At 40.8% G+C, this 23,888-nt stretch overlaps 2 protein-coding genes across 5 annotated transcripts in view; both read left to right on the top strand.

Annotated features, from left to right (window-relative positions):
- The window catches only part of acsl3a (acyl-CoA synthetase long chain family member 3a), a 34,477-nt gene extending 16,846 nt beyond the window's left edge, over positions 1-17,631 (top strand). For all 4 annotated transcript variants that reach the window (XM_051397272.1, XM_051397273.1, XM_051397270.1 and 1 more), the window contains 10 exons: positions 3,480-3,630; positions 5,063-5,186; positions 6,271-6,342; positions 9,837-9,976; positions 10,071-10,243; positions 11,591-11,665; positions 12,232-12,423; positions 12,861-12,975; positions 15,282-15,439; positions 15,562-17,631. In XM_051397272.1, the coding sequence (XP_051253232.1) occupies positions 3,480-3,630; positions 5,063-5,186; positions 6,271-6,342; positions 9,837-9,976; positions 10,071-10,243; positions 11,591-11,665; positions 12,232-12,423; positions 12,861-12,975; positions 15,282-15,439; positions 15,562-15,719 (1,358 nt within the window). In that variant the 3' untranslated portion in view covers positions 15,720-17,631. The remainder of the gene's footprint in view (positions 1-3,479; positions 3,631-5,062; positions 5,187-6,270; positions 6,343-9,836; positions 9,977-10,070; positions 10,244-11,590; positions 11,666-12,231; positions 12,424-12,860; positions 12,976-15,281; positions 15,440-15,561) is intronic.
- Positions 17,632-17,752: 121 nt separating this feature from the next.
- Positions 17,753-21,793, top strand: kcne4 (potassium voltage-gated channel, Isk-related family, member 4). The gene is made up of 2 exons (XM_051397295.1): positions 17,753-19,404; positions 20,050-21,793. The coding sequence occupies exon 2, from the start codon at positions 20,087-20,089 to the stop codon at positions 20,630-20,632; it is 546 nt and encodes a 181-aa protein (XP_051253255.1). The 5' UTR covers positions 17,753-19,404; positions 20,050-20,086; the 3' UTR covers positions 20,633-21,793.
- The last annotated feature ends 2,095 nt before the right edge of the window (positions 21,794-23,888 follow it).

Genomic DNA, 23,888 nt, shown 5'->3' with positions numbered 1-23,888 from the left:
GGTCAGTGTTGCAACATTATTATTACAATATTCTGCAACTATCTAGCTAATGAAAACAGTTTAGTTGACTATTAGGGGACAGCCCTAAAAACAACTGCTGTTTTCTACAGAGTTCTGTGTCTCATGAGGCTCTAAATCATATAAATAGGTTTTCCATCACAAATTAAATTCCAGTGAAAAACAATGATAAAACCAAGGCACCCGACTTCAAATGTTGATTATAGCAGCTTTAAGGCAGATGAATAAAAATCATATTAAAGTTAAATGTTATCTGGAAGGCATTTTTTCCTTGACACGTGAGCACCTTCAACAGATGCCTGAATAAAAAGATATCAGTATCAGCCTTCCAAAACCTTGACCCGACCTCAGCCTAATGCTCCACCCATACGTTTCATACTGTGCATCTCCATCCCACTCCAATCCTGGTGGGGGTGGATTGGTATCAGTCCCATTAGGTCATGTGAATGAGGAAGTGCTCACATCTGTGTCAGATTAAGGTCGATACGATGCTTATTCAGTTAGTGGATTGGATGAATGTGGAAAAAATGTTCCCCCCTCTACGCCTTTTATTGTGGCCCCTTGAACTGACTGACCCAAAACAAGAGAAGCTGGTAGTGTCATGTGCAGATAAAGAGGGAAGGATGTAAGTTTAGGAAGGGAGGATGGAGCACTGGGATATAGGGGAGGGTCATGTTTACACACAGCACTGGAACTTCACATGACATCAACTCGCACACACTCCTACATGCCTCGTATCCGAGTAAGAGGAAAGAGGAAGATGGGAGGCCCTCCCTTTGTGACTGTAATGTACTCTCCCTTCCTCTCCTGTGTGCCTCCGTTCATCCTCTGTTTGGTTTTTTTGGGGCCAGACATCTTAGTTCTGTTTTTGTTCCACAAAATGCCAAACAGAGAGGAAAATCAAGACCAATCTCTCATTTTCCACATGAACAATACACTGCTGTTAGCTTAGCAAACCGCTGACTGGTTTTGTTTCCCTGTTTAAACCAATTGGATCTTTAATTATTTATTCAGACATGAGGTTGTCTAGATAATTTCATCCATATCCTAGTTCAGTCAGACAACTCACGTTTGAAATGTTTATTACAGCAGTATATAGTTCGATTTTGGCGTCTAGGCTCCGAATTCATCATTCCCCGCAGATATGCTTACAGTGGGGAGAACAAGTATTTGATACACTGCCGATTTTGCGGGTTTTCCCACTTACCAAGCATGTAGAGGTCTGTCATTTTCATCATAGGTACTCTTCAACTGTGAGTGACGGAATCTAAAACAAAAATCCAGAAAATCACATTGTATGATTTTAAAATAATGAATTTGCATTTTATTGCATGACATAAGTATTTGATCACCTACCAGCCAGTAAGAATTCCGGCTCTCACAGACCTGTTAGTTTTTCTATAAGAAGCCTTCCTGTTCTCCACTCATTACCTGTATTAACTGCACCTGTTTGAACTCATTACCTGTATAAAAAACACCTGTCCACACACTCAATCAAACAGACTCCAACCTCTCCACAATGGCCAAGACCAGAGAGCTGTGTAAGGACATCAGGGACAAAATTGTAGATCTGCACAAGGCTGGAATGGGCTACACGACCAGGCAGCAATAGCTTACAGAACGACAGGCAGCAATACTGATGCAGGGCAGCAGCGGCATTGACAGAGCAGAGAGAGAGCTGGGAAATTTTGCATCGTAAATAGACCGCCAGATTGGAAGAGGGTGCTTGGTTTGTTAATATGGAGAGTGAGGCATGTGGTGTGTATAGCAGCGCAGCTCGAGTTGTCTGCCTGAACTAGCTCGCAGGAGTCGCTCCATTTTTGCATTCCTTGATTTCAAAAGTCACGACCTCTTGATTAGAGGCCCTGACTGTAAACCTCACCTACTGGCAGGCAATGATGCAAACAGTCCATCAACTGTGTAACTTAATGCAACAACAGCATCAAGAATCATGGGAAAACCGGGAGGCCATCTGAGGGCTCTCCCTAAGGCCACATTAAGACCAACTTTGGCTAAGCGTAAAAAAAGCCACAGCCCAGTATTCGTTTCAGTGGAGCCAGGGGCTCCTGCAGGACATTGCAAGGTCCATCAGGAACGTTGACCTTGGTTCAACTGTTGCTGCAGTGCAATGTGACGTCATCTAGCAAGGCACTGCATCAGTCAATCAAATGCATGTAATAGCACACTCCTAGTTACTTTCCAATGAGGACAATTGTTTTCTGCTGTTTACCTCAGGGAAAATAAAATAGTTGCCACTTTCCAGAGTTGTAAAATCCTGCCTCATAGTTTTATAAACTGCTGTGCAGCATCCAATAAGCTTTCATATTCGCAGATCCTTTACCCAAACAGGACTTCCTGGATTGTATTTCATTGTCGTGCCTGAAGCAACACAACCCCGACAACATAGCCCCTTGCATTGTTTTAATACAGGGCAGGTCTGAATCCTTCAACCAAAGAGCTTTTTGGATGGTCTAACAGCATCTGAAACCCCCTCCCTCCACACCTTTCCGACAACAAATTTAGGGGGGCTGCGACACACCCACTTTAAGACTGTGAAGGATTGCAGATTAGGTGCCAGTCTAGTCTCTCAAGCTCTCGTATTTCGTTCAGTTCAATAAGCAGCTACAAACACTTGTTCCTTCAGATGTGGTTGGTGACATGTACTGTGAACTATTTAATTTCAAGCATTACTTCAGGTCTTTAGAGTTTGCACCACTGCCTGCAACTTTCAGTGTCAGCTGAAGTAGGGTACTTGTTGCATGGATGCAATATGAGAGAAGATTTAGGCCTACTGACAGGCAGGGCTGGATCAATAGAAGATAACATAGTGCCCACCAAATATACACAATTGAAGTCTTACTAAAAAGGGAAAATAAAGTACACGAATAAAGAGGAGAGACTGAGGACTGCAAGAGAGAGTGTCAGAAAGAGGATAAAGGAGATAGTGTTTTTTGGCTAGCACAGTCAGACACAAACTCTGCATTGTGCCAAGAGGGGCCTGATTGTTCAATATCACAGCTGACTATTTTCCATCCATGTCGTCTTTCACACAGCCTCTATTGAATTAAAGACACTTTTAAATATTTCCCTGGACTTTGACACCCGCTGCATTTTCCTTTATCCAGTCGGTTTATCCTGCACACATGCAGCAAATGGAACAGACGGAGGCTATTACTTTTATTCCAAGAATGCGTCTGTGTGGACAATGTATAAACAGTGAGGCATTTTTTGTGCATAGCTGTTACAGTTTAGTCTGCGTTCCTGTGTGTGTGTGTGTGTGTGTGTGTGTGTGTGTGTGTGTGTGTGTGTGTGTGTTTGTAGGGGTGGTCAGTTAAAATATAAATACAATACACACAAATCACATTATCATCTTACAAGCCATGAGTTTAATGCAGTTTTGTTATAATCAGCTCCTATGTGTGTTTGTGCATGTACGTGTGTTTTCTCTGTTCACATTACAGCGGCACGTGAGCGTAAGCAGCCGCTGCCTTCAGACATTGCAGTCATCATGTACACCAGCGGATCCACAGGCATACCAAAGGGTGTCATGATCTCCCATAGCAACATCATCGCTGGTATCACGGGCATGGCCGAGCGGATACCCAACCTGTGGTAGGCAACACAGACTCATCACAGAGAAAAAATTCAATGTGATATATGGATGAGGGACATGTAAGTTTTTTCTACCTGTGTAGTAAGACCAGATGGTGCCTGATTTTTAATTTAGGCAAAGTTCCTGTATGGTTACCCAACAATTACCATTTGAGTAGGCTGACTTTATTTAGTAACATTTAGTAGAAAAATATGTTTATATTCCTCAAAGCAGGGTATCAAAAAATGTATTTTTTCTGTACCATCTGTACCAGATTGGATATTTATATTTTTAATGGCACTAGTGTCAAAAAATGCTTTTTCACTTTCTTGCCACCGTCACGTGTACACTAAATATGAAGTTACAGCCACCAGCCGGTTAGCTTAGCTAAGGATAAAGACTGGAACAGGGGGACCAGTCCTTTAACCCAAACTAATTTAAGCCATTTGAATGGTGGAGCTCTTTGTGGGAGGTGGGCTGCCTGGGAAGGAGGGATGTTTCCGGGCAAATAAATATCTTCGTACATTTTACGTTACTATTGATGTGAGCAAAATAATACATATACATATTGCCTTTTTATTTGTCTCACTGATACTGTTTGCCCAAACTGAGCTGAGTGCTGTATACACCTCAATCCATTTATGCTTTAGGGAATCTGCTCAGCTCAGTGTATTCCTTAGAAGAGACAAGCAGTTTAAATTGCATTATAATAGCACCGAGAGGACATGAACTTCCTCTAATCTGCTGTCTCAAACTCTCTTCTTTCATTAATAAGTCACTGGCTATAATGTCGATGGCTATAAGGTTGTGTAATGGGTTTAAGGAAAAATGCCAAAAGTTCTTTAAGGCTAACTTCTTGTTCGAGGCGTCCGTGTCAACTGAGCACGTGCACAAGTATGAGTCAGCCAGCTAGTACCATCATACAACACAAGTGTTTACATTAAAACAAAAACCGACCCTTCTCTCTAGGGAAGGAGACTGGGGTGAGAGGAAATGCAGAAGGGAGGGAGTTCAGTATGAGTGGAGGAAAAACCTGGGAGGACAGAGGTTAAAGGGCTTACGGATGTTACAAAATCAATCAGTCTTCTGAGAAAAATTATATCTTTCCTTCATGTATTAAGTAATATGACTGTATGACTTGCATACATGTCCAGTGAAATGTGGTTCCCTAGAATTTGGAGGATCCAGAAGTACAAATAGATCATTTTCAAGTCCAAGCAAAGGAAAAGTCGGCCTTTAAAAAAAAAAAGCTTTTTAAATTAAGATTACTCTCATATGATTTATGATTTCAGAGATTTTCAGATCCTGATAGTTTGAATTTTAATTAAAACTCTTATACAGCACATTGTATGTATGTATTACATTTATTCAGCTTTTTTAACTTAACTAGTTTGAATGAGCTGGCACTGATTACATTCAGAACTGTTTATAAGAGTGTCTTTGTGTCTACAGTGAGGAGGACACTTACATTGGCTACCTGCCTCTCGCCCATGTACTGGAGCTCAGTGCAGAGCTCGTATGTGTTTCTCATGGCTGTAGGATCGGCTATTCCTCACCTCAGACTCTCGCTGACCAGGTACAGTAAGACTGAAACAAGACTGTTTTTGCATTTCATCATAAAGTTAATGTTACTAATGTACTCCATTAAGGGTATACACTAGATTGTTTTGCCAGGTGAGCTCTTTTAGCAAATTATATTGCATACATACTGTATGTCCATGTTGTACAGCTAGGGCTGGTTATCGAACATCAGTATTTTGAGTACCAACCACAATGTGTCTGTAGACTCAATTATGAATATCTGTAAAGTATAGAAAGTTGACTCAAACCATAACTGTGTAACTTATTTTTAAGTCAAACCTCTTGTGGTTGCTTGTTTTAAGACAATTACGAATGCTAGCACACATATACTATCATGACGCACTCACAGTTTTGGAATCCTTTGGAGTGTACCTCAAACGAAAGCTTAATGTCGTTGGACAACGATGTTGTCTGTGTAGTATGTGTGTGATTTAATCTGTCACCACAGATCCAGACAATAACCAGCAGTTCAGTTCCACCATAGTGCCATAAATAACTGCATCTTCTTGGTGAACACCAGCAAATTTGTCACTGTATCAGATAGTAATTGGTGTGTTCAAGCACTTGAACGCATCGGGTGGTCCCATTTCCCGAGTTGGGAAGTCATTCGTCTGGCTTTGTTGTGTTTGTGAGCTTTAAGTCATAATGTGGAAACAACATGGATGCTACAAAGAAGATGTGTTGTATTTTTATTTCTCAGAGCATTTAAACAGTGACAATTCAAGTATGCAGTTTGAAGCCTCATATTTTATTAGAGCTGGACGATAAATCAATTCATTTGAATTTACGTTAAAATCGTAAAAAGATTGATTAAAATTTGTAAATCAGATGTGGTTATTTTAAGGCCATATCACCCAGCCCTGCTTTATATGAGTGAATTTGTCCCAGACTTCTTCCGTAAAAAAAGACTAAAATATTGCTTTACATGACTTCAGATAATTATGGATGCAGGATTATTTAATGCATCCCTCTTATTGCACTTAATGAACAAAAACAATGTAAAATAGATTCAAGTCTTAAAATAAGAAGTTTCAAATCTGATGTGTGCCATCATTCTTGCTTCTTTTTCCCTTCCAAAGTCAACCAAGATCAAGAAGGGAAGCAAGGGAGACACCAGCGTCCTGCAACCCACTCTGATGGCAGCTGTCCCGGTATGTCAAAACAGTACACTCAGCACAACTCCACGCATTATACAGTATAATGTTTGAGAACCCTTCGCCTTCAAAGTATCTCTCATTGAGTCACTCTCCCTAAAGTCTGTTTCAAACATTTCAGTTTAGCCTCGTCTGGCAGCGGGTCAGATTTTACTCTGTCTCTGTTCATAGTCCTGCTATGGAGTAGCAGTGACGGAGTCCAGCAGGCCTGAATCTGCTGGACTCTGCCGCCTCTCTGGACCGACTGTGACGTAAATACTCTGTGCCTCCTACCGCTGGCCAATGCTGCTCTTCATCACCAAACCATGTTAGACACCATGGGGCATATTTGAAGTTGGCTAGTCTTGCTTGTCTTTGAAGTGTATTTGAGTGATTAATCCATTTCATCAGTGATGCCAGGATGGGCTTTACTCAAAACCTATCATGGCTGTATTTATTTTGTCAGTGAAAGAGCAGAGCGGGTTCTTTTATTAGTTTTAGAGGGAGTTTACAATTTGAGGAAAAGTTTCATCTAATACGGTATCCACACAGCCATCAGTGTGGTTAAAGAAGGATTGCACAAAAAATATGAGGATTAAAGCAGCTATAATTCATATTTTTATATGAACAATGCATGAAATGAGGCTATGTACATGAAAGAGGTCACTCATAGTGACAAACCCACAGAGAATTAATGTTTGACTCTTTAGTTCGCCTCAGTTCTACATTGTGTTTTAGCGTCTTTCAGGTGATTGTTTTGGTTGTACAGACTACAACTTTTGGTTCAATCTCACTGCTGTCATCAGCCTCATTTCCAGCAGCAGCAGGCAGCTGCTTTTAGTGAACAAGCTCTAAACTCCACTGTAAGCTTCCTGCCCAGCACCAAGTGGCGGACAGACAAAGTTAGCAAATAGCTGGTGAACATAGTGAAGAATTTACCCGCTAAAGAGTTAGATATTTCTCTCAGGAGATGATGGAGACCAACCAAAACCAGCCTGAATATTGGACTTAAATTCACCAGGTGGCCAGAAACGTGATGCCAAATGAAGGCTAAGGAAAGCACCTTTTAACAACAATGCTATTCAGAGTGCTTTATATAAGACAAAAAGACTTTATTAATTTCAAAACCCCAAAGATGAGTAATGTGATGTTTGTATATTGGTCAATCAATGGACATGATGAAACTCTAATCATTTTAATGTAGAAATTTGAATTGACTAAACCCCAGAGGAGATTATAATTCCATTGCTCATGTTGGCTAGACTGTACGTCGGAGAGTCCAAGACCGTATGCCCTTGCCGCTGTATTCTCTTCCTCTCTCTCACACCATAAGCTCAGCCCCACCCCCACCCCCATCTCCCAGTGGTCGTAGTGTAAAGGGCAGAGGGCCCCAGTGTCTGGAACCATTCACAGCTGTAAACAGAACGTGAGAAAGCCCCATGTGGTTATCCCCACGACACACACACTCATACACACATACTCACACACACGCATACAAATTGTTTGCTGTGATATGACAACAGGCTGCTGCATGAATCCTGTGTCGACTTCCTCTCTCACTGCTTTAGCTTCACACACATATTCACACACCAACAAACACACACACACACACACACACACACACACACACACTCACAGTGGGAACAGCTGTTTTTTATTGTTTTTTTGTTTTGTTTTGTTTGTGCCCTTTTACCCATTTAAGTCCAGCTTTTGAAGACCGATCTGGAAGATGAAGTGTTCTTGATCTGTGGGTTGCGGTTCTCTCCACTGCAGCACCATTGACAGTAGAACCTCAAAAAACCAAGTCAAGTTAGGCATGCAACTCGATTTGCAACATTTACTTGTCAAACAATTGGATAATCGGTTAAAAGTTTTGAGTCATTTTTTAAGAAAACATTCCAAGATTTTGTGATGTGAATATCTTTGAGAGACACTGATTAACATTTTTCACAATTTTACACATTTTATGGACCAAACAACTTTTCGATCAATCAAGAAAATGTTCACCCCATTCATGCCTAGCACCAAACACACCATGACATTTTTAATGCATCTAGCTGCCAAAACAGAAACAGAAACCAAAACAGATAAAACAAGAGTGAGTATTGGACATTGGACATGAATGTTAATGTGGCTCTATATTGATGTCTATGTAGGCCAAGAGTCTCAAACTAAAATTGGCTTGGGTCCATAGGTGGTATTGTCATCTCATAGGAGGGCCACTTCAATGTTCAAGTGCTAAATGAAGGGCCAGAAGTGATCCCTGGACCAGCAGTTTGAGATCCTGATGTAGGCTATTTCTCTTTATATTACTTTTTGCCTTTTGCTGTACTTTTCTGTATTCCCCCCCATGCAATAGTCAAACAGTTGCTGTAAATGGGTAAAACAGCCTCTTACTGTACAGTGAAGGATTTAGATTTGAGTTTGGTGCACAGGTTTCACTCACTTCTACAAGTTTACTATAGTTCTCTGTTTTATTTAACCAACCCAGAGATCCACCCTTGTGTTGATTCCTTTGGTTTCCCTCTGGTTTTGTAGGTCACTGGTTGTGAGTAATCCATTGGGGAGCCTTGTTGTTATGCAACTAAACTTAAGAACACATGTTCTCCAAATTTAACTAATTTGTTCCTCTGGACTTCTGGATTTTTTCTGTTCTAAGTTTTATGAGCTCTGACCATCTTAAATCATCTTGTGCTCTGACATTGGGTCATGTACGGCCAGAGCTGCAACTACAGACCCAACTTAAGCTTCCTTAATGGATCAGGATTTGGTGGCGTGTAGCAGCCTAGTTGCTCATTGAGACACCCACGCCTCGCTGTCCCGTTTAAGATGTGTATAAGAAGCTACGATGGCCGCAAAACCAGTGAAAAACTATCTAGAGCTACTGTTTGTCCGTTCTGGGCTACTGTAGAAACATGGTGGTTCAACATGGCGGACTTTGTAGAAAAGGCTCTCTCTGTAGATAAAAACTGCTCATTCTAAGGTAATAAAATCAAGAATTTTTATATTCAGGTGATTATACACTAATGAAAACATACCTATTAATATTTTATTAAATTTCTGTCAATAGATCCTCCTAAATGTTACACACTGGACCTTTTGTTTTACCATCCCAGTAAAAACAAATTATGCTACCAGAAGACAATCCCTAAATATTAAAGATATCGCAAATGTCTTTTGGTTTTGACTTCATCAAGCATATACTTACTGCGCCTCCGTACTTCAGATCTAATACTTTGGTTTTACCTTGGTTCATGGCAGAATCTCCCCTTTAAGGTGCCAGAGCTCTGGGTGGGCCCCATATTAGGAGATGTAATGGCAATGCAACAGTGCTGCAACTCATATCTCTCAAACTTGTATCCTTTCACTTGGCAGAAGTACAGAAGCAGGACTTCCTAACCAGCATGTATCTTATCTTCCCATAGTCTCTGATGTGTCCTCACTCTTCTTAATCTCTTAATCTCTTTCTTTCTCTCTCTCACCTCCATCCCTGTCTTCATTCCTGGTTCCAGGAGATCATGGATCGTATCTATAAGAACGTGATGACCAAGGTGGAGGAGATGAACTGTGTCCAGCGAACACTCTTCATTCTGGCATACAACTACAAACTGGAGCAGCTCGCCAAAGGATACAGCACACCTTTATGTGACAAGTGTGTAGATAAATTGTTACAGTGGCATCTTGATAGATATGTTAATGGTATACCTCCCCGGTAATCTACCCATGCCTTATATTTATCCATCCAGGCTGGTGTTCAAGAAAGTTCGCTCTCTGCTGGGAGGTCAGACGCGAGTCTTGTTATCAGGTGGAGCGCCGCTCTCCGCCGCCACCCAACGCTTCATGAACGTGTGTTTCTGCTGCCCGGTGGGTCAGGGATACGGCCTGACTGAGACCTGCGGTGCTGGAACCATTAGCGAGCGTAAGCATTAGTATACAGTTTATTATACAGATGTAAAAAAAAAAAACAACCAATATTTAGGAATATCCATCACGTCACAATACAGAATAAAACTGGCCTTAAAAACCTCTCTGCACTCTCTCTGCACACTACACAAATGCTTGTTATTTCCACCCTCTCTGGCGGTCAGTAAGAAGAACATAGAACTCTCCACACAGTGTTTCTATTTGTCCTGACAATGGACAAGATGTGATGTTGCGTTGCATCTCAGTGGACTACAAGGCAACGTTACAAATTTTTCATTGATGTTTTTGATAGGACAGAATTACTTGATATTCATGCTAACATTCTAAACTAAACTGGTGACCATGATAAACATTATACCTGCTAAACATTAGGATGTTAGTATTGACATTGTGTGCATGTTAGCATGCTGATGTTAGCATTTAGGTCTAGCACTGCTGTGCCACTGTCACAGAGCGCAGCTGTAGACTCTTGGTCTATTTGCAAACATAACTCAATGTGGAGGACATCTGTACATCAACAGTAACGACTGCTTTTTAACTAATCTGAAATAGTAATTTGTTCCAAATGAAGGTTCATTAACTGGAAAAGTTGCACATTATTGAGCAGTTGTGGGAAATGACTTAGAAAATGTTTCCACAATCTGCAAGCAGAGATAAAAGCAGCGGGAGGACATGAAGAGGGAATTTTACAGCAGGGATTGGAAAATGGATGAGAGGAAAGTAATAAGAAGATATATTGTGCGTGGGTTGTAGTTAACAGAGAAGGGAGTAGGTTATCTTTTTTGACAGTGGTCTGGAAACATCAACATTAGCAACAAATCATTGTACATTTAGAACCCAGTTAGCATAATGCTTTTAGTCTGTTGTTAAACTGTCAAACTAAGGGATGTGATTTGTGCTCAGGTTCTGTAAAATACATTCACGTGATTGTCTTCCCCAGAAAATGCAGACATTCCTTACAGCTTCTTGTAAACAGGGAAATCGTTTTCTCATGTCTTTGTAATGTGCGTAAAGTCATGCCACTCATATCTGTGGCGGTAATAGCTGTCCCAATGCTCTTTTTTAAACTTTTTAGCTTATCTTTTGGCTTTCATTGCAGACAAATATGTCAGACTGTAGAAATACTCCCAGCCTTTCCCAGGCAGACTAGACCAACCGAATGGCCCACTGCCTGTCACTCTCCACTGTGGTCATGAGCCAGGAAAACACTGTTTTGTGGACATTCCTTTGGGATGGGGTTTCCGTGGCAAAGGAACAAGTGAGGTCGTGTTGCTATGGTAATAAATGTCGTTCCTTGATGCTAGTGTGCTTCCTTATCATGTTTGTGTGTTGTCTGTTCCAGTGTGGGATTACAGCACTGGGAGAGTGGGAGGTCCACTGGTTTGCTGTGAGATCAAGCTCAAAGACTGGGTGGAGGGTGAGTGAGACAGGGAGAGGAGCTACACACACACACACACACACACACACACACACACACACACACACACACACACACACACACACACACACACACACACACAGAATCCATGATGAAATGATACACTATGTGTCATGCAGATTCACATCAGTCCTTGTTGCTTTTTTTCCCTTATGTGTCATCTCATGCACACACACTAAAGGTTTTCTAAGAACGCCAATTCGTCCACCATTAATCATTTCCCTGGCAGCATTTCAGGAGAGATCACTGTAGCTGGTCCATAACCTTGTAAGGAAAGCATACTTCTTTTCCTTCCACTCCTGTACAACCTCTATCTTTTTACGTAAGGGATCATAACTCAGTTTTATTGCACTCTGTTGAATCTTGATACATATCATGTTGAGTTTATTGCCTGCTTGGCTCACTGAGCAGAAATAGAATTTAAAGTAAACATGCTGTCAGGTTTTTATCGCTGCAAAAATGAGTACGTAGCAAAATTGTGAGTTTTGAATGTTTTTTATTGCAGTTTTCATTTGCAATCCGCTGATTTTAAACCCTGCTTTTAGGTGGTTACCGTAGCACCGACAAGCCACATCCTAGAGGAGAGATTCTGGTTGGTGGACCCAACGTAACCATGGGATACTACAAGAACGAGGCAAAAAACCATGAAGACTTCCTTGTAGATGAGAATGGCCAGCGGTGGTTCTGCACAGGAGACATCGGAGAGTTTCAAGAAGACGGATGCCTCAAGATAATTGGTGAGGAAAGGGATGACGACGTTTAAAGTGAAGTGTAGTGGATATACGGCTGGTTTTACAGGTGCAGATTGGGGTAATCTGTCTGGGTTCGGATGTTGCTACATCAAAAGCACAAATGATCAACATTGTGCCCCACATTCCTGGATTTTTTCCAGACAACCTCTCTGCTCCTCTCCCATCCATCAGTCTGGCAGGAAAACCTTTTAACAAATCAGATTTTACCTCACTTCCCAGAATTACTCCACAGTCTTGTTTACTTCAGTCAGCCAGAACCCAGAATTCTCTCTGTTATCTAGACAACACTGGTCAGATATACACAGTTGAATGGAAAATGTGTGCTACCCCCAGCTTCTTCCCTTCTCTTTAAGAAATACTAACATTTCCACAATTGTAGATGTGCACGTTATTACAGGCAGGTTTCTATGCTGTGCTTCCAGATCGTAAGAAAGACTTGGTGAAGCTGCAGGCAGGAGAGTACGTCTCCCTGGGAAAGGTGGAGGCCATGTTGAAGAACTGCTCTCTGGTCGACAACATCTGTGCCTATGCCAACAGGTGTGTGTGTGTGTGTGTGTGTGTGTGTGTGTGTGTGTGTGTGTGTGTGTGTGTGTGTGTGTGTGTGTGTGTGTGTGTGTGTGTCAGTGCATTGATTGAAAGGACTACAATGTGATTCTATCGTTCAGATGTATATGTCAATACACAAGTCATGATCAATTATTTGCTATGTTTCTAAGATGATCTATTGAAGTAGTTTTAGCTTAGCTTCTCCTCAGTTACTAAACTGCACCTATCAATCATTTTTTTTGTAAATAGGAAAATGACTGCAAATAATGTCAAGAGCTCACTGATTTACTTACTTAATTGTTCAGTCTCACCACTCTCGTCAACCCCCAACCATGTTTCTATCGACAACAGGCTGCTGCTTACAGCAAAAAGCTATAAAAACCTCTCACAGCATGCTCTTTTTCTATCATCTGCGACATTTACAGGAAAAAGCTTACTTCTCCAAGTGTCAAGACAATAACTACTACGTAACTGCATTCAACATTATATAAAGCAGCCCTGCACTGTTTTCTGTTGTCAGTAAGTTAATACATTTGACAAACATCCTAAGGGTTACAGGGGCTCCATGTAGACAGTTAAAAGATATAAAACCATTTATGTGTCAACTTGATATATATAACACCAGTCTTTTGTGTGACAAGAACTGAATACCAGTTTGTTAAACATTGAAGGTTCCTTGTAGAGTTTTTGATTAGTAGCGCTATAGAGACATGTCTTTACCAGTGAGTCCCCTTTTCATTTCTTCCCATGTACGTGCACAAGGACACACAAGCGCGAGGTAGGTGTAAATGACTAGATACACATTCGTGCCACTGGTTTCACACAGTTCCACAGGTCTGTCGGTGGCGTTAATGCACTAAGTGTTAAGAAAAAATACTTAATAGTTAATGCTTTTTGAGGAAGGAAATGCTTTCATCGTGTTTGTTAGACCTCAAGGACACATGCGATGAGTTTTGGTAAATAAAACTGAAAGTTAACAGTTGACACTGTAAGTATGTGATTTATTGAAGCATATTATAGAGCATTTTAAAACTATAATGTTTATTGGATTTCTTTTGACAAGGTAACTTCCGTTCACCTGGTTGCGTTATACTGACTGATCGATTGCCTGTTCATTATTTTTACATCCTGTTCAGTAAAGTTGCTCTTACCAATCTTTTTCAATCAACAATGGATCAATGATGTGAAAGGAGTAAAACTCACAAAGAATTTTCCCCAACTGTGCAGGTCTTCTTCACTCTACAGATGTTAAAGGCTTAGTAAAAACAGGATTGAACCCAAAAGCACATCATTGTGACAATGAAGCTGTTTAGCTTCTTTCAGCTCTTTGTTTTGGTTTTATTGTCCTCAACTTTACTGTTTTGGTTCTGTCTCACTGCTCTAATCAGTGTCAATTTTCAGGGAATAAAAGCTCAGATGCAGCCCTGTACACTACCTGCCCAGCACCAATTTACAGACAGAAGTTAGCTACTAGCTCGTTAATTAAGTTGAACAAATCCCCTTAAAGGTCCAATGTGTAGGCTTTAGTGGCATCTAGTGGTGTAGTTGCTTATCTCAACCCCCTCACTTCACCCTCCCCTTCTAAGCACAAAGGAGAAACAGAAAGGTGGCCACAAAATGCGTGAAAAACGCAAACGCCCCTATCTACAGCCAATGTTTGTCTGTTCTGGGCTACTGTAGAAACATGGTGGTTCAACATGGTGGACTTCATATAAGAGACTCCCTCTGTAGATAAAAACTACTCATTCTAAGGTAACAAAAAAAACTGTTCTTATTTTTTAGGTGATTATACCCTAATGAAAACATACCTATGGATATTATATACCATTTCTGCCAATAGATCCTCCTAAATGTTACACACTGGACCTTAATGCTTTTGGCTGATGGTACACTTTGGAACTTTTAGGTAGATTATAGCTTACAAATTTACATTACAACATATTTTTTATTTTGAAGATGATGTTGCCCCCCATTTGATACCATAAAAAGCATTTTACACTTACACCTTGACCCTGATTTAGAATCTGAACATATTTCTGCAGCCTGAAATGTTTATTCATTTGTGTCACAGTGCAACAGATACTGTTTTATAGATATCTGAAGGTTGCAATCTGTTCACACTGCTCAGGCATGTGTTGTTTCTATTTCCTTTTATGGGGAAAAAATCACTTGGTGATGTTTGTGCTCAATCACCCATACTCGGCCGAAACATCCAGTTGCTAGAATACACACAAAGAGCAGTGCCATTTAATAACTCTGACGCCCCTCTTGACGTCTCCTCTCCTCCCGCTCTGCAGTGATGAGACGTACGTGATTGGCTTTGTGGTGCCCAATCAGAAGCAGCTGCTGACTCTGGCTGACCAGTACGGTATCCGAGGCTCATTGGAGGACCTGTGCAACAACAAGGCCATGGAGGAGCTGGTCCTCAAGATCATCACTGAGGCTGCTCTGGCAGGTGAGAAGAGGTCAAAGTGGAGGTTAAACTTTAGCTCAGAGCTCCAGTCACGGGTCAGTACAGGTTGGACCATGTTGGACCTTTTTAGTGTTGAGTTAACGTTTCGTCTTCTTCTGTTGTAGCCCAACTGGAGCGCTTTGAGATGCCTCGCAAGATCCGCCTGAGCCCAGACCCGTGGACTCCTGAGACTGGATTAGTGACTGACGCATTCAAGCTCAAACGCAAGGAGCTGAAAACACACTACCAGGACGACATTGAAAGAATGTACGGTGGGAAATAACAAGGACCAGCACGGCAGTGGTCATTCTCAAAGCACAGACCAACACTTGACTCTGAACGCTCCCAGTACCCTCTCACTGCTCCCCTATTCCCTCCTCCATGAACATAAGAGCCACTGTGATCTGTGGTAAATTTTAACACTCCTCTCAAAGAAAGGAGGATAAAGATAGGGTGTTACTTGAATTTGTAACTAAAAACAGACTGAAAAAGGTTGCTGAAAAGACAAAGTGTTGAGGAAAACACAAAGATCCCTGTCCACTGCTGCCTTTCCCCTTTCCCGCCCAGGTGTATGACCTCTGTGTGGTGATTTTTATTGTTTCAGATGTGAGTTATGAAACAGATGGTGTTTTAGCTGACGTTGTCTGTTGAACTCTGAGTGCCACAGCAGAAGCTCAGGTTGGGTTGACATGTTTGTTGTTTTTTGTTCACCCATGAGACATTAGACTGGTTACGTTACGTTACTAAATCTCTCCTTTAGTTCCTTTTGATCCTCCAGTAAAGCTCCTTTAACTTAAAGATTTTAAATTCATTTTCCCTGCAGGTCAGGAGACGGTTAACTCTTTTTGTTTCTTTTTTTTCTCTTTTGTTCACATGTTTTGTTCTGTCAGTGGTTTATTTTGTCTCCCACCCACAGTCAGACTTTGACTCCCACTGTCGTGGGGCGTCTCTCCCATCAGCACATCTTGACACCAAAAGCACAAAGTCATTTGAGGGCAAATGAGAGCAGGTTGATAAAAATGCTAAGGTCATATCTGATCGAACAATGTTTTGTTTCTTCATCAACATTAAAGCTGCAGTAGGTAACTTTTATAAAAATAACTTTTTGTTATGAAAACAAGCAATCAGAGCCGAGAAATAGAGTTGATTGAGTTGATTCTCATATTCAGGTCCTCAGTTACAGATGCTTTGGGTCGATGGCTTGAAGATTGTTGAGTCTCATTCCCATTCCCAAAGCGTCTGTATTTGACAACTACAATCAACTATCTTTCTTTCTTGGCTCTGATTGGTTGTTTTTATTCAGCAGCACTAGGAGGAGCCAGAGGAACCTGATTTTTCACAGATTATCTGTCTCATGTACTACTGTCAGAATATAGTAAAGGTAAAGGTTACCTACTGAAGCTTTAAGGCCATAGTCCTTTTTTTAGGAAAATGACATAAATTACACAAAATAGTCTTATTTAAAAAGAAAAGAAACAAAGATGTACTGTTGTTTAGTCTATTGTATTTTCCTACAGTGATAGAGTATACTTTTTTATGTGCTGTACAGACCACATTGTGCACAAGAATGCACATTTACTTGCTTGTATTACAGATGAAATGACTGTGTAATCATTGTCATATTTGATAAATCATAGTGCAATATGAACATGTATCATTCTGTCCAAATAACGCAGTCAGTTACAGATAGGACACAAATAAAACTTCCTCAACGTGCGTGGGTGCACTGGTTGAAGAATGAGCACACTTTGACAAGTGCGACTTTTGTGTGTACGGCCAACATTTGTCCTGCCGGACTGTGTTTACCAGCTTAGAGCCTTGTCACATATTTTTGTCAACTGCAGGAGTATGACTAAGTGAATGACTTGTCAAGTCCATAACACGGCACAAACATGGCCCCAGCGTCCCTCACCATGTGACACCTGTTGCCTTCTCCAGTAATTCTGAGTCACACCTTTCTAATCCCTGACTGATTTTGAATTTGATGTTTCTCCCTATGTGTACGTACAGTATATGTATGTACGCGGAGCAGTGATCAGCAGAGGAAGCACATGTATAGCCTCTATTTTAACGTAAGCTTTATTATCATAGAGCAGTCCTCTCTGCCTTGTAACATAAGTGCATCTAGCTATTTATTTGTAATTTGCCTTTGGAAAAATACTCAAATGAAGTAAATAAAGATTGTGTTTGGTCTACATGCAGGAGTAGTTTATTGCTTTGAACAAGTATTTAATATTTCTGCCACAATCAAAGTCTAATGAATTCAATTGAAAGCGTTAACCACTTGTATTCAGCATCTCATTGGCTGTGAAATCGATGCCTGTGTGACCAAAAGACAGACGGATGATGCCATTTATTTGTGTCTGTAGCGCTGAGTGAAATCAGTCTTCACTAATTCAATAATAGTTATGAGTGATTGGAAGCTAATCCAATTCAACCATTAATGCTCAGCATTTATTACGGTATTGAGGCGTAAATTCCCAGTGTTGTCAGACTGATCCTTGACTGTGCCTTGGGAACAGGGAGGAGTTCAGTCGGACTATCAAATTAAATCAGTCATTCGGAGATCACGTTTTTAAAAAAAGGAGCCACCCTTAGAATGGCCCAAAAATCGCTTTTACTTCTAAATGAGCTTGGTTTTCTGCTTCGCCAAGGTTGCTGCTGCATGCATTAAACATCTGCAGGATAAGATCTCTTTTTTTAATGAGACTTGTTCATGTTTCTAAATCAAAATCCTAGCTTTGACACAGAATTCTGCTGTGAAAAGTAATTATTCCAGTACTATACTTAAAGATAACTTTGAGCTACTCAACTCACTTAACTTGCTTTTTATGTTTTAGATTAAGATTTGACATTGATAAAACATTGTTAAATGCTAAGGAGGTTAGCATTAACAGACCAGTGTGTTTTTTAGTTTTAGTAGTGGCATCTAGCGGTGAAGTTGCAGATTGCAACTTTCCCGCTCGCTTTCCAAGTATGTAGGAGAAACTACGATGACTGTGAAACTCAAGAGTCATTTGAAAGTCCCTATTTCCTATCTAGAACAATGTAGTATAATAATATGGAATACATTAGGTACATTTTGCTGATAATACCTCTGTACTTTTACTGAAGTAGGATTTCAAATGCAGGGATTTTTACATTGTTTTTATTGGTAGTTTTACTTTAGTAAAAGGCCAGATGAAAAAGATGTTCCTTTAGACTTATTGCAAATCATATGAATCTGAATATTTGTCATTATAAATACAATTTCCATCATGGAATCATGGTGTGCCTGTCTCTGTATCACTCATACACTCAGAGAAATGATTTGTTTTTGATTGTATTCTCTGTGTCATTTCCACCATGTCATTCTTGAATGTTTTGCATGATTGCATTCATGGGCTTTTGGTTCATTTGCAAGGAAATTGATTTGAGGAGAGTAGATGTGTTTATTGTTTGTGCCTCAGGATAATACAGAGGCTAGATGGAAAATAAGGAGACTGGTGCAGTCAGCATGGTATTTGTAGATATGGCCATGCATCCTTACACACTCTGACAGTGTGATTGAGGGACTTTAGGATTAATTCATCACCAGTTTCTAAAAAGTCAGAATTCCGCCTTAAATGTATTTTTCCATCACATCCCCTCAAGGCCTCTTTCTGTCAGACTCTAGAGAGATGATGTAGTAGTTCTTCAGTAAGTTTAATATACTCATGGGCATTTAATGATTTCATCAGATCCCCCTCGAGGCGTGAATAACATTAAAAGATACTCAGTTTGTTCTTTATTTTTTAACATAACGTCCCTTCAGGGCTTCCATAGACACAGGATTCATGTTACAATCAGTCCCCATCATGTGACTCATGATGACACTGCTGGGTCTCTATATAAATAACTTCATCCTTTTAGTAGTGCTGCCAAACTCCAGAAGAGCTGCAAGAAGATACCAGCGGTAACACTTTGCATGAGACTTAGCTCTTTGTTTGGTGAGTAGACAGTTTATGACTTTTTATGATCATCATTGTTGTTTTACATAAACTGAATCACTTTGTGTAGACTTTTGGTAACTTTTTCTAAATGACTGGAAACTGTTGGGGGTTTTTTCAACACAAAAAGTACAGAACGGCCAGATTAAATGATAATGTTAGTACAAAACTTAAAAATAAAATCAACAATGTTTTTATATGAATGAAAAGTTGTTTAAGAATCCTAATGGAAACTTAAGAATATACTTATAAGTTGCCTTTAAAAAACTGAAAGTGAACTGTATGCATTGAAGGTTATTTGCAAAGTTTTCTGGCAAAGTAAAACACTGATTACTTTTTTGCGTTATCTTTATTTTCCATTGCAATGACCACTCCTTAAGTTAAGGTATAACCTTACCAAGTTTCACTTTTTGCCCTACCCAAGTGAAGAGATTGAAAACTATTTTTGCCATAACGTCATAATTATGGATGTATAATGACTCTACATAAGTGTTTTCATAGTTTTTCATCACTTTATAATCACAGAACAGAAAAAACTCCATTCATTGGAAACCTGTCTGTGTGCGTAAAGCGTGCGTAAAACGTGCGTAATGGAGAAAAAAAAACCCCATCGTATTTATGGTTGTTCTTCTATATGTTTTTCAGCACTTTCAAGGTTCTCCGCGTAGGCTGCACTAATAAAATGGAGCACCTGGAAAACTCCACAGCCTCCCCCAAACGCCTCTTCCTGCACACGCAGAGCACCGCGGACTCCCAGGCGGACAACAATGACGGGAACGCGTACCTGTACATACTAATAGTCATGTCTTTCTACGGAGTCTTCCTCTGCGGTATAATGCTGGGCTACTTCCGCTCCAAAAGGAGAGAGAAGAGGAGGGTCAACATCTTCACGCGCCTGGTGCACGAGGAGGAGCAGCGGGAGTGGGGCGCGCTGCCCAAGAAACACAGCCTCACCTTTCCCGCCGCCGTCTCGGGACTGCGCTCGGTGCAGGTGTCGCTGCCTTTCTGCGGTAACCACGGCAACCACTTTGGACATCTCCACTATGAGGGCGCGCTGCCCTCTCCGCTGGCGTGCGCGCTGTGCACGGAGCAGAGCAGCATCAGTTCCCTGTGCTCCTCCGCGGACACGCGCTTGGCAATAGAGGAGGAGTCGGACAGCGGCACGGCGGAGGTACCGGAGGGGACCGCGAAGGGAGGATCCGACAACAGCGGACACGACTCAGGCTGAGCTCCGCCCAGAAGAACTGTGTGTTCGGCCGCAAAGAGGAGAAAACATCACCTGCAGAGGAGACCTGGTTCTCAGGCGTCTTCACATCACAGAAGACAAACAGTCCAACCAACAGCAACTTAAATCATCTATTTGCCATTAAAATCCTCCTCAAACCAACGTCATCCATGATATATATAGTCAAACAAGGCTATATGGCCGATGTGATATGTGTTAGTCAGTAAAGAGCTGACCGTTTAGAGGGGGCACTGGTGCAGAATGGGTTTTATCTGATGTGTTTTGAACTGATTTCAAACATTTTTGCATGATCTCTGACAGTAAGAACATATTTTGACTCAAGTGCTCAATGGTGAGGTTACGACACCCAGTGGCAACATGAAACCACACACACACACACACACACACACACACACACACCTTTCTTGTTTAAATACTTTAAATCTAAATGACAAGACTACATATGACTAAGTTATCATTTATGTCAGCTGTTAAGATAACCTTTAGATGGTGGTGTAATTATTTCATTCTATTCTATTCAGTACAACCTTATTTATCACTGCAAGGGTAGTTGCATGCAGCAGCTCACCACCCAGGTCAACATACACACATTAAGTAGGAGAGGAAAGAATAAAACACAGTTAATAATAACTGGATAATATCCACATATATCTAAAAACATACACAGGTGAAGCTGTAAAAAGGAATAGAATATTATATTAAATGAAACTGGGCTACACCCAGTGGAATAAAACACTATTTACACTTACACTGTATTATTCCATTGTACAGCTATGACTTTGCCTGATTTGGTGGTGACCCCTCCCTGTTGGAGCGCCCTCCTGACGCCACACTGAGAACCAACCCACTGGTTTGGAGTGATGACTCACCCTGCAGGGGCCTGAGTGACAGACTGAACTTGACATGCTCTTGCCAACATGGTCTCGAGTATTGAAACGCACCTGGAACCCACTTGAAAGATTGTCTGAACTAAAATGTGTTTGTTGTAGCTTCACGATCGACACTGCTCACACACAGTCAGCGATGTAGGTTTACTTGATGAAAGCAATGCACTGTACATATTGTTGGTATTTTTCACTTCATGAGGCTTGATTTTAAGATGGAGTCTTTGTAGTGTTTGAAAAATAAATTCTTAGATTTTGATTTGAGAGGTTTTTTTTCTTCTTTTTGTCAGTTGCACTTTGATGTTTCCCCAGTGGAGGGCACTGTTGTAGTGCTTTCTGATTGTGGTTGCTTTTAACAAATAAGGGAGACGAAAGGGATATGAAGCAAGGGAAAGAGTGACTCTATTATTATCACGTTATTTTTAGAGATAGCCTACATTAGATCATTATAATAATGCAAAATAGGGCAGATAATAACTGAATCAGTCTCGCCAAAGCCCCCTAACTCATCTTTTTTAGCTCACGTCCTCAGTTAAACCTGTATCTGACCCTTTATGTCTTACATAGACACAGCAGACTGTGTCCCAATTATCCCAATTATGTTCCTATGTTTGAAACTGCTCAAACTTTGGCTGGCAATTAAAGAACCTGAAGAAAGTGGGTAGTTTATTTTATTTATTTTTTTATCAGTATTATTTCATTAGTGTGGAGGTTTATGGTCATGCAAAAGACCCCCTAAGGCATCATGCAGTCCATTTAAAGATTAATCAGGCTGCATTATCACACGTCGAATGACACACAAGGCTTTTTTTCTTCTCCTTTTTCTGTGAACTGTTTCCTTGTCTGAAGATATAAAACCAGGCAAAGACACCAGGAGGCAGCTTCAGGTTTTCTGTTTCTCTAAGGCGACGTGCTTTTGTGTTTTCCCTCTGCTGCGTCATTCAACCCTACACACACACGCCACACACACACACACACACACACACACACACACACACACACACACACACACACACACACACACACACACACATTCACACACAGACTATCGGCACCGCTGCAGGCTCTCAGTCCCACAACTCACAGCAATGACAGCTCGCCACATCAACATAAGCAACAATGATGGCCAGAGGGAAAACATGCATAGATTTTATGACGTACATGTATTGACAGTGTAATAGCCCTCCTACGCCCAAAAGACGCCTGCGAGGGCCTGGGCTGGTTGTATGCGCATGTGTGAGTGTGTGTGAATGGTATTCGATCTTTCTCCTTTTTCATTCAGGTATTTTCAATTTAGCACCAGTGTAAATACATCTTTGAGACCTGAAAGGCATCATCAGGCACAGCAGCTGGCAGGAAATCAGCTACATTGTCACTTACTTTCAGCTCCTTATTTAACCCACTTTATGTCAGGTATACTCACTATTTCACACTTTAAAGATGAGCTCAAGAAGAACTAGCCTATTAGTATAATAGAATATGGTGCCCATTAAAAATATTGGAAGTTTCCACAAAAAAGACCCTTTAATGTCAAAGTGAGAACTCTATGAAGTGATCTAAATTAATAACAAATATAAAATACTTGTAGGTCTACTCAGTCTTCCCTCCAAGTCAGTATCTAGCAAATACCCCAGAGTCTGTGTGGATTCCTTTTTCCTCTTTCCCCAACTCGATGTCATGTGAGTGTCATGAAGCTGTGACGTGGTCAAGCACCCTGAAGCTTGGAACTCCTTCAAAGTTCTCATAGGTCTCTTGGTAGCAACCCTCTCTAGTCTCTTTGCACTCATGTCACTCATTCATGTTGTGGGTCTACAGATGGCAATGTCTGTCTGTTGTCAGTCCGACTGTCCAACACTTTGGTTCAGACTGAAACATCTCAGCATCTGCTGGATGGATCTCCATCACATATTGTACAGATATTTATGTTCCACAGACAATGAATAGTCCCGACTTTTGGTAATCCCTGCCTTTTCCTTTAGTGCCCCCAGTAGGTTGAAGTTTTAACTCATCCCTAATATTTAAACACCTGCCATATGGATTGGCACAAATTTGGCTACAGTCATTCATAATTCTCTGAGGATGGATCCTAATGACTTTGGGGGTGATCTGCCTTTTAGCACCACCAAGAGGTTGACAATTTTGTTTTTTAGTTAAATATCTCAACAGCTGTTGAATGAATTGGCATGAAATGTGGCTTTTCATCTAGCACCATCATCAGGTCAACATTTTATTTTGTCCTATATGTTTCTTTATGACTAATACTGATTCTACTAAAACCAAAATGATTTACATTCCCATCAGTGCACAGTGTTTAGAGATAATTCAGAAACGTTAGCATGCTAACCCACTAAACT

This window comes from Dicentrarchus labrax, unplaced genomic scaffold (assembly GCF_905237075.1).
Source record: "Dicentrarchus labrax unplaced genomic scaffold, dlabrax2021, whole genome shotgun sequence".
In the NCBI taxonomy this organism is placed as follows: Eukaryota; Metazoa; Chordata; class Actinopteri; family Moronidae; genus Dicentrarchus; species Dicentrarchus labrax.
Note: the sequence above shows the minus strand (reverse complement) of the source record. Positions and strands in the feature narration are given on the sequence as shown.

Excerpts from the sequence above, each read along its gene's own strand:
- kcne4 (XM_051397295.1), top strand. The coding sequence starts at position 20,087 with ATGGAGCACCTGGAAAACTCCACAGCCTCCCCCAAACGCCTCTTCCTG.